An 11,457-nucleotide genomic window follows, 5' to 3' on the forward strand; every position below is an offset into this window, starting at 1 on the left:
GCCCCCTCACCCTGCAGCTTATATGAAGGGGCCGCCAGGCATACCCAGGAAGTTGGGCGCTCTCATGGACATGGGTGGAGGCGCCGATGAGCCGCTCCAGTGCACCTTCATGTGGTGCCTCAGGTTGGACTTGGAGGAGAAGCGCTTGTCGCACTGCTGGCAGGAGAACGGCTTCTCCTTGGTGTGGATGCGGCGGTGACAGATGAGCGCAGTGGAAACCCTGAAGGACTTCCCGCAGTCAGGGCACTGGTAGCGTTTGGGCTCAGTGTGGATGCGCCGGTGGTTCTTCAGGGACATCAGGTTGGGGAACTCCTTCTGGCATGAGCTGCAGAAGTAGGTCCCGGTCTTGTGGCTGTTCTTGTGGTTGAGCAGGGAGCTGGCGTGGCGGTACGAGCGACCGCACTGGTCACAGACATGGGACTTGACGACCTCGCTGTTGCTCCCTTGGCCGCGGACTTTGGCGACGTTGCTGGGATTGAGTCCTTGCTCTTGCATCAGGGTGAGGTCCAGGCCTGACCCCCAGCCCAGGTCCTGGGAGCCCCCTGGGCGGGGCTGCTGGGTTCTGGGCTGGCGGGGCTGCGGTGTCTGGCCATGAGTGATCTCCATGTGGAGCCTGAAGCTAGCCTGCGTGGGAAAGGCTCGCTGGCAGGACCGGCAGGTCAGCTCCCGCTGCTTCTGGTGTACACGCCGGTGGTTGTAGAGCTGGGAGGAAACTCGAAAGGCCTTTCCACAGTCGTGGCATCGGTGGCGCCGCGTCTCAGAGTGGATACGGCGATGGTTCTTCAGGGCAAGCAGGTTGGAGTAGGTCTTGAGGCACACGGCGCAGTGGTAGATGCCGACAGTATGGGTGTTCTTGTGGTTGAGGAGGGAGCTGGCATGGCGGTAGGAACGGCCGCACTGATCACATCTGTGCAGGGACAAACAAAGAAGAAGAGGGGTGGAGGAGAGAGGAAGGAGATTAGCAACGGAACATGGATGTCCGATTTCAATGCTGTAGCCAAATTCATCTGGTTACCACTTTTTCTGGAGAAGTATTTCAAGTATTTTTACTAGTCATCATCTAGGATGTTGCACATACAGGTATATGATCTGAAATCCGGCTCAAAGCTTTCAAAGAAGTCTACAAAGTGGTGTACCATTAATGATTTCTACACAGGTCATAGGGGAGAGGACTGCTGGGTGGGTGAGGGAGGGAGGAACATGGGAGACACTATGGAGAAACAAGTGTAGGGAACTGGAAGGTATCTGCTGCTCCCTGCACTGCACAAATAAAACAACCTTCTGTCTCAGCCTTCTTTGGATACTGAATGTAGTGATGAGAAACCATCAAACATGCCCAAAGAACCACTACCATGCATCAAGACTCCTGTAGGTGTTAAGACTGGTGACCTGTGGACATGTGCAGTGCAGCTAGCTCCAAATACTTCCTAATCTTCCCTTTCAGAACATCAAAATGCAACAGCCCCATCACATAACTGCAGTTCCTAATCTATTAGCTAACCAGTGTCAGAATAAACACAAAGACTGCAATCAAAATCAGAACAGAAGCAAGGAACACACAACATCAACACTTCAATATGCTGCACACAAAATACTACTTAAAGAGTTCGAAAAAAACAAAGCATGTAAACAGTACATCTGAACATGACATGTTTGACTGAGGCTAGCCTAAAAATGTCTGATATATGCTAACTGTAAGCAAACGGGGTTGACTTATCTGGTCTCTCCACTAATTCAATTTGTCCAAACTTCAGAAAAATCCGAATTCCGGCACGCGTATGGTCCCAAGGAAGCCGGATTGGAGATCATATACCTGTAATAGACATGTAGAGACCTAAATTTATCTTCACTATTTGTTTGTTTCAACTTCGAAGAATCACAAACAACTGACGAGAACTCACGTGTACCGACACTCTTCGCCCTCTCCCGTGGGTGCAGTGGCCTTCCTCCTGACTTCCATGCCTACCTGGTTGTCCCCGCAGCGGTGCCTGGCCAGACCGGACCTCCCCTGGAAACTCTTCCCACAGGTGGGGCAGCCAAACGGGGTGGCGCCTTCCTCGTGGACTTTCTGGTGGTTGCGGAGGAACCGGGCCAGTCGGAAGGCTTTCCCACATGTGTGGCAGATGTGCTTCTTCCGCTGCGTGTGGATGCGCATGTGGTTGCGTAGAGCCATGTAGTTGGTATAGGGCTTGTCGCAGAAGTTGCACCTGAAGTTTCCGGTCTTGTGGGTGTGCTTGTGGTTCAACAGGGAGCTGGCGTGTTTGTAGGCGCAGCTGCATAGGTCGCAGGCATAGGGCCTCTCGTCAGAGTCCATGTCTACCGAGTTCTTCTCGGTACTGATGGTTGTCGAGGTGTTGGTGGAGGACGATGAAGGCAGGTGCTGGGCTGGACAGTCATGAGCCGCGAGCTCGTCAGCTGTGGCAAAGCCTTCGCAGCAGCCGTCGCACTCGAAATCCATCTGAGCGCCAGGGCCTTGTGGGCCTTTGCACAGGCCGGCTGTAGTGTGGGTAGCGAGCTGCCTTTGGGTGCGGAAGCCCTTGCCACACTCTTGGCAGTTGTGCTTCTTTTGTGCAAAATGGAGACGAAGGTGGTTTTTCATTGCAAGCCTGTTCGGATATGTAGAGTTGCAAACATTGCAGTGGTACTCTCCAATTTTGTGAAGGTTCTTGTGATTGGCCAGGCTGCCCGCATGGCGGTAAGTCTTTCCACATTCTTCACAGGCAAACGGCCGCCGTGCACTTTCGGCAGGATCAAACTTCTGGGGTCTGGAAGTACCGGCTGACGAATAGGGCTTTTTGAACCCTTGGTGGCTGTATTTGACCCCCATCACCTGGCCCTTCGATGGCTCCCCTCTCATAGTCTGCATTTGAGATGGGTCAGGCTGCTGGAAGCGGGAACCGTTTGGGCCGGTCCGAACAAGGCCTTTGGCTCGGTGTTCTTCATGGAGACGGAGATGGTTGATCAATTGCTTTTGGATCTTGAAGGCTTTGCCACATTCTTCACACTTGTGCCTGTAGCAAAAATAGGCAAAGGTAAAGAAAAAAAAACAAAAAAAAAAAAAAACAGCAATATCTCTTTCAGTACATTTCAAAAGCAAAATGACACTTTGTAGGTATTTCTAGGGTGGCCTAAGTCAGATTCTTAATAAGGTTAGCAGTTCTCAGCAGTTTTACTAGCCTCAGACCCCTACCTACTTTGGCAACAATTCTCCTGTACTTCAAAGTTTAGATGAAAACCAATGAAAATGTTATCCATAAATCTTGCCAACTAAAGTCAAAAAACTCACTTTGACAGAATGAGATCTTTATTAGCCAAACAGTTTTAATTTGTCACATGCCTCAATTGGTGCTCAGTACCTATAACTGTAAAATAGCTACAAAATTTATATAAAAATCAACAAAACTTTATTAACGTCTTTACTTTATTTACAAAACAAGAGTAACATGATAATTTTGGATTTGACCTCCAGTAGGCACTACCATTAACTGTTTCTAATGTTAACTTTTTAAAGAATTTGTTGAGAGACATTCGAAACTGGCAGAAGACCTACCTCTTTAAGTCAAAGTGGGTCCTTTGGTGATTCTTGAGAGCCAGCAGGTTGTAGTAACGTTTTTGGCAGACAAGGCAACGGAAAACACCGGTCTTGTGGGACTTCTTGTGGTTAAGGAGAGAGCATGGGTGTCTGTATCCTCGCCCACATTGGTCACACTTGTGGGGCTTGTCACTCTGATCGACCATTGGCCTACGTCCATCTGCGCCAACGTCACAACTTCTTCCAGCGACACCACCGCCAACGCCCTCTCCTCCAGACATCCCTTTGGCTCCATTTAGGCCGGGCTTGTTCATCGAGTTACCTCGATTCTTCCCAGGGCACAGGTGGGTGATCAGATGGTGGCGATCGGCGAAAAACATACCACAGTCAACACAAATGTGGCTCCGGCCATCCATCTTTTCGTTGCCGTTGGCTGAACTCCCTGCAATACCCTGTTGCTGACCATCTGGCCTTTGGGGCCCATGGATTAACTGATGATTCAGGAGATCCTGCTTTCTGGCAAAAGTCTGGCCACAGGTACAGCAGATCATCCTCCAGTCCTGCTGCAGGTTGGAGGGTCCTGGCCCTGTGGGGTTGTTGGCATGACTACGCAGGTGACTTCTGAGAGCTCTCAAACTAGCATAGTGGTTGCCACAAACTGAGCACTGATACACCTCTCCATCATCATCGTCATCTTTGTCATTGCTTCCCATTCTCTTGCCTCCACTTTGAGGATACTGTCGTTGACTGCCGCCTTCTTTCAGGCTGCTGGAGCTTCCAGCAGGCAGCGAGGTTCCACTGGAGCTATGGTAGTTCATATTCCCCATAAAACCATTGGACATATTGGCCTGCTGCTGCTGCTGGCCACGGCGGGGACACATGTGCGACTTGATGCCAGACACATCGCCATACATCTCACCACAGTCGGCACATACGTGTCGGTCGGCTTGCCGGTGAGCAGAGCTGCTCTGGGAGAGTGAGCTGCCATCAAAGCGATCATGGAACTCAAGAGAGTCTAGCCCACTGCTGTGGCCTCCATCTGGTACAAAGTGGGCAGCTTCGCCGAGATTTCCTGGCAGGGAGATTGGAGTGGTGGCACCACTACCTTCCTGGACGTAGCTCTGCTGCGAGTCCAGAGTCAGGGGCTCTGGGGATAGCCAGTCGTTGCTGTCATTGTTAATAGGCTGATTGGAAGGACGACCCTTGTGGCTTCGTAGGTGGCTATGTAGTGCTGCCAGGTGAGGGTACTGCTTACAGCAGATGGTGCACTGGTAGTGGCCCGTTTGGTGGCAGCGTTTGTGGTTGACCAGGCTTCCTGCATGCCGGTAACTTTTGCCACACTCCCCACACTTAAAGCGCCGCTCTTCATCATCTGGAGAATTAGCCTGGGGCACACGACCTCCTGACGGGGAGGCCACCGAGCTCTGGGATCCAGAACTTAGAGTCTCCGAGTTGAGGATGGAGCTGTCCTGACTATGGGAGGGAGGGTGGGGATCATGAGTTAGATAATGGACTTTCAGTGTCTCCAGATCTGGGTGTCCTGCGCCACAGTATGCACATGTATAGATGGGGTTGTTGACTGGAGGGCCCATAATGGGGTCATAGGGGCCCCTCTTCTCAGTCGGCACTGGTGGCAGAGGCAGAGGCAGAGGGTCCCCCAGCGCCGGCGTGTATGCCGGGGATCGAACAGCACTCAGATTATGAGGCATGATGCCTGGAAAACTCCGTGGCAGGCTGAGGGTAGGTGAAGCAGTGTTGTGCAGCAGAATGTGTTCTTGGAAATCTGCCTTATTTGGCAGCGCTACCTGGCAGAGGTGGCAGAAACAGGTGGTAGTGTCTTCACTTTGAGAGGACTGAGTGCCAGTGCTGCGCTCCGAGTCGTGGAGGCTGCTGCTGCTACTGCTGCTGCTCACCATTGAGGCCCCAGGGGTCTTGAACTTCGAGTGAGTTCTCTCGTGGCTGTTTAAGGCAGCCAGGTTGCCAAATTGTTTGAAACACACAGAGCACTTAAAAGTTCCTTGTTGGTGACACTTCTTGTGGTTCACCAGGCTACCGTGGTGCCGGTAAGTTCTGTCACACTGATCACACTTGAAAGGTCTGTCCCAAGCGTCGTCAGATTCAGGGGAGCCTTTTTTTCCGTGTTCGTCTGTCTCGTGGCTTTGCAGGACACTATGTCCCATACCACTATTGTTCAAATGGGAGCGCCCAAACCCGTCCGAGAGGTCCTGGGTGAGACCGTAGTCCCTCTCGTCGTGGCCGGCTTCTTCGGGCACTTCCTCGCTTTCTTCCTCTGTGTGTGCACTACTAGGGGATAAAGTATGGATCCGTAAGTGATTTTTCAAAGCTACTGCATTAGGCAGCGTACGTGTACAAACAGGACACTGGAATGATCCAACTTCGTGAGATTTTTTATGATTGGCTAGACTAGCTGCGTGTTTATAAATTCGTCCACACTGTTCACACTCAAAACGACCGGTCTCTTCTTGCTGATAATGTGCTTTCATATGTTCTAGAAGACTTGGAGTACTCGGGCAAACCATATCACATTCTTTACAGGGGAAACCCTTGGCACGACTCATATCATGCATTGCCATAGTACTCTAAAGCAAATCGTTTGGAGGGAATCACGGTTCACAACAGAGCAATGAACAGTGATGTTGAGGAGGTGGGGGAGGAAACTGTAGGGCTTAGCTCTTTAGCTGAGGGCAGCAGTGGAGGCCATTTTCTCCCTGGGAGCCGTCAGCGCAGGTCAATCAGGACCCACCCCGGGAGGTGGCAGGCCTGCGGGGGTCACACCGGCCAATGAGGTATCACTGTGGAGAAACAAAAGAAGAAGAAAAAGAAAACAGGTTACTCAAATACCTACTTATCTTTTGTTAAAATCTCGAAGTTCAGTCCAGGTCCCTCAGTTTAAGTTTCAGCTATTTGCTATTGATTATAACAGAATCTCAAAATGACTGGGATATTCAGGAAAGCCCTACAAAGATTATTTAATATAAATAGTTTGGTCCTAGGTTCTGTTATCATTTTAATTTTCTTTATTATGCTTTTGCATCACAAATTTTATAGCTGGATATAGAAATTGTGGATGGTGATCTTAAGGATCAGCAATAGTCCGAGTGATCACTAGCAGCTTGCTAACCACAACAATTAAGTAGCACAGTTGCACAAGCATCAGCTGTAGCTTTAATAAAGTGTCAGACCAAACATTTCAAATTAGTTTAACTGGAAGACTCTAGAAACAAAATATCATTTTTTAAATTATACCAATAAATGACCATTAAATGGATGTAACTTCTTTGTCAGAAAAAAAACAAGGCAGTGGGTAAGTGCTTTAATCTTCATGTTATCTGAAGGCCATCAGACAGCGATACCTGTGGTTGCAAAAACATTTCCCCATCTTATAGAAACTAATTTCTTAGCTTATCTCTAAAAATGTCTTGTAGTTCATGGTCTCAGTTGTTTTGGGTCATACTGTTCAAAAGTGACTTCTATCTTGCGAATTTTGGACAGGACGATCCGACTTGTGAATGGATCGGCCCACGGTCAGGTAAACCTGATCCAGTCCTAGTCGCCACAGCAGGGTGAGAGCAGAAAACCACCTGATCTGCACGATGATAACGGAGCAGCAGGCCAAACTTTAGGAAACACGTCAGGTGTAATTCAACCTCCTGATTTATTTGAATGTGACAACTTGTTAAAACTTGTGTAACCCCTCCAATGTGTGAGGCAACTCCATTTATATTTTAAGAGAAATATTCTGAAACTATTTTGATATTTAAAACATCAATTTCCAGTTTGAAAAATGTGCTGCTTTTCCGTGTCAGTAACGGTTGGATCACTTTTATGTTCTGAGAAGGGAAAAAATGTAAAAGTTTATTTTTCACTCATTAGACAACAGTTTGATTAAAATCTGCCTCGATCAAATAGTTTGTGTTTTCTGTTAGGACCCCAGTGGGATGCAGTCTAACCGATCAGAGACCGAACCTCTAAAGTCCAGATTAGTTGGACTTTACATGTATGACTGAAAAACCAGAATATCAGTGATGCAGGACCTGATCCGCCTCACTGTGCATTGCACTGCCTATAAAACTACAAACGGGACCTCTGCATTGAGCACAATGCGAGTAAATACCCACAAATATTCACTGTTGTTTGGATTAAATTCAGACCCATCATGCAGGAGGAGGAGTGGATTTTGTGAAATATGGATGGATGGCAGCATGGCACAAACTCAATGCTTCTTTGGCCAAGTGTGAGAAGAAAATGAGACACTTAGAGGACAGGCTCAGTCGGTTAAAGACAAGAAAGCAGTCCAAGCGGACGTGCTGATGCTGCTGATGAATCGGTCCTGTTTGGGTTTGCTGGGACTGAAAATGCTCCGGTTTATTGTATGGTTCCAGGAGCAGTTGCTGTGTTTCTGCTGGTTGTGGAGGCGTGAGATTCAGGTTTGTCCAGACATCGCGTGACAGTGAGCGCTGCACCTGTCAGCGAGTTTCACTGGGAAATAGAGAATTCCCTTATTTTCCAGATTAAAGAAGCACAAGTGGAGGAAATGTCGGTCAGCTTGGCCTTCAGGTGTCGCGTTTTGTTCCACCGACAGCTCAAACGTCCTCACTCTACAAAAGCCACAGCTCCACTTCAGAAACGACTGAAATTTAACTACAGCTCGTTAAAATGTGCTCTCCAAAACCACAACTCCCAGAAATATACAAAAGTATATCTTAAAAAATAGTTTAAAATGCTTGTGATTATTTTTCTGAGTGAGACATTTGGTGGAAGTCTGACACAAACTGATCAGGAATCAGTTCAACAGATCCTTCAGTGGGATTAAAGTGTCTGCATCCTTTTTAACAGGCTCATGTGTAATCTGTAATCTGTGGCAGATTACAGCAGCCGTTCGTGTTCATCTCATTACACACAGCTGGGTTCAAACACTGGCTCGAGGCCCGCTCAAAGACTTTCCAGGTTTCTCCTGATAACACAGATCCCTATAAAACTCCAACACGAGCTCATCTGTGTAGGTTCAAGCCTCGGCCAGTGTTTGGCTTAAACACCGTTCATAACGTCGGTGACGTCAATAACCGAGCATATGAACAAATCTGAACATCATGAATCACAGCAGAGACGCACAGATTTAGATTTTCTACAACTGACGCCTCAAAGAATTATTCTTTTTTAAGAGTGAAAATGTAAAATATTGTTTCTTACGTTTTCTGGGGGAGTTAAAGAACTGTCACGTGGCTGTCACTTAAAATCTATGGGCTCAAATTGTGGTCAAAATTCGTACTTGTAACTTGAAACTTGAGTGCAGAGTTTCACACGTATTTTTTGGCTAAGTCCACACACATATCTTTTTTACACATACAAATCCTGATTTACAAGTACAAAATATTTATGACTACAATTTGAGCCCATAAAAATCATTTAAAATAAAGTCCTCCAAAGCCACAGTCCAAACATCGTCTCCGTGTGCAGGACTTTATGAAAAGGAAATATATACATAAACCTACACAGTTTGTGTATCAGGCTGTTAACATGGGGGTCAATGGGTACGGGCTCTCTGCTGCCTCTGCTGGATGTCAGAAGAACTGAAGCGTTTAGAACACAAAGGGTCTCATGGGCAGATTTTCTGATGGCATTACAACTGAACCAGCCTTTGCTTACGATGGTTTTATAGAACAACGTCTATAACGACTGATCTGAGATTTCAGCTTAATTTAAATGTGAGCAAACCGAGAGGCTGAAACCTCCTGTTAGACATAGTAATGGACCGCCGAGCTGGGTCCTACGTAAACATCACCACCTCAGCTTCAAACTGCCGACTGTGATGCAGCAGCAGACAGTATAAATCTTAAAGCTTAACTTTATGGACCACAGCTCAGGCGTTTCGTGAAGAAGGAAACACCCAGATTTGTGTTAAATAACATATCACAGTTATGTGGAGGAGAGACTGAGGAGGAGCTTCTTCCTGCAGGCGATACGGTCTCTCAATCACACCACCACACAGTACTGACCCACACATACGGTTCTTACACACACACTGGACATTGTTTTCACTTCATTACTTAAATCACGCTGCTGTTATTGTGTATATATTTATTTATATTTCTTCATACATTCTTATATAGTTCTATATTGTGTATTTTGTTGTACAGTTATTTTATTTTCAACTTTAATTTATATATTTTATCTTATTCTCCCAGTTAAATTTACCCTTCATTCTAATTTGTGTTGTACAGTTATTTCATTTTTAACCTTAATCTATATTTTATTCCTTCCTAGTTAAATTTACCCTTTTTAATTTTTCATATTTATTTCCTATCTTATTCATAGCCTTTTCCTTTTTTGTTTTCTTTAGGTCACGAGCAGTTGTCCAAGCATTTCACTGCATATCGTACTGTGTATGACTGTGTACGTGACAAATAAAATTTGAATTTGAATTTGTGTGTAGTCTCCACTGGAGAATCTCTATGAGCAGGAAAAGGCCCGGAATACAGATGTTGGCTAACGGGAAAAGAGCGTTGACAGGAAGGAGGATCAAACGGTTTACAAGCCGTCACGGGCGATAGCGTCAGCACTACGAGGACACCACCTGGTCATCAGGTGGGATTTAAGGTCTCGGGTTTGTGTTTATGTTCTCTTTGGCTGAACAGAGAGGAATTATGGGAATTCAGCTAAACAAACTTGCTCTAAAACCCAACAGCACCCAGTCAGCAGCGAATATATCAGCGGTGAGGCTAAACTACAGGACTGATCAACACAAATATACCCAATCAACCACGGATGTTTGATCAGTGCATGTCTCATTAAAGGTGAGCTACCTGTGAGAGGACAGAGGTCACCCGGGTCTCAAATGTGGTGCTGCAGGTTGGAGCTTTAAGTGATTTAGTCAACAAGTTGTTGGATGTTTGTTAAATATAAAACATGAGCATGAAAACCTGAGCTGAGCAGCACAAATCGGTCCAGGAACTCAATTAAAACGATTCAAGAGGAAGCAGAGACGGATTGTCTGCGCAAGAAAAACACGCCAATCTCCACACAAAAATATTTACCGTCGTACCGTTATCACCACGGTCGTTTCATTAATGAGCAATTAACAGATTCACCGGTAATGAGCGAGAAACAGAAGAACAAAGAAAGAAAGGAAGGAAGCAGGAAACGAGGTGAGACACGAGGGGAGGCGTGGGGGAGGGGAAGGAATGAAGGAAGGGGAAAAACAGAAAGAGAGGGAAAAGGAGGGGTTGGGGTGGGGGGCTGCAGTGGAAAATAAAGGTGTGGAGGAGGGTTTGATTGGCAGGAGAGGTAACCTGAGGAGGAGGAGGGGAGGCGCTGACGAGCTGCAGTCTGACAGGCAGGAAGGCAGCAAGGAAAATAAACAGCAGCAGGAGCGAGTGAAGGATGTGAGGGGAAACTTCCTCTACATCTCCCTGCAGAGCTTTTACCTGCAGAGCCCCCCACCTCAGCCCACAGGCGGCACGATGCCTTCACCAGCGGGGACACAAGAACCAGATCGGTGCCTTTTCCTGCACATAACCCAGCATCATCGCCTCAGAGCAGGCGAGTGCTGTGTTTATCAGAGCCGCGGTGCATCAACGTGTTCAGCTGACTTTGTTATCTTTATCATCCTTCTTGATCATTATGAAGCTTTTCGTTTGTGAACTCGGGCACTTTTCTGTTTTTTGCTTCTTGTTTTTTCTCCTTGCAGTTCCTCTGGGGTCCAGCAGAGGCAGTAGTGCCTCAGTCCCCATAGACTCCCATAGAAGTTAAAACTGTACAGCAGAACATAATCAATCAATCTTTATTTATAAAGCACTTTTCATACAGAAAAAATGTAGCACAAAGTGCTTTACATAGTTAAAAGCAGCCCACCCCACCCTCCAACTCACTCCCCACACTCTCAATACACATATATCCCCCCACCC

The 11,457-nt window shown here is 47.1% G+C and overlaps 1 protein-coding gene across 2 annotated transcripts in view; it reads right to left on the reverse strand.

Moving 5' to 3' along the window:
* The window catches only part of LOC102208295 (zinc finger protein 646), a 22,598-nt gene that overhangs the window by 6,719 nt on the left and 4,422 nt on the right, over nucleotides 1–11,457 (reverse strand). The window contains exons 2-4 of one of the 2 annotated variants that reach the window (XM_013914521.1): nucleotides 3,551–6,345; nucleotides 1,902–3,011; nucleotides 106–907 (exon numbers count right to left, since the gene is read on the reverse strand). In XM_013914521.1, coding sequence (XP_013769975.1) covers nucleotides 106–907; nucleotides 1,902–3,011; nucleotides 3,551–6,126 — 4,488 coding nt within the window. In that variant the 5' untranslated portion in view covers nucleotides 6,127–6,345. Of the gene's footprint in view, nucleotides 1–44; nucleotides 908–1,901; nucleotides 3,012–3,550; nucleotides 6,346–11,457 lie in introns of both variants that reach the window. The other variant, XM_005747672.2, reaches the window with a different exon arrangement.

Source organism: Pundamilia nyererei, unplaced genomic scaffold, assembly GCF_000239375.1.
Source record: "Pundamilia nyererei isolate P.nyererei 1_Seehausen unplaced genomic scaffold, PunNye1.0 scaffold00202, whole genome shotgun sequence".
Taxonomy (NCBI): Eukaryota; Metazoa; Chordata; class Actinopteri; order Cichliformes; family Cichlidae; genus Pundamilia; species Pundamilia nyererei.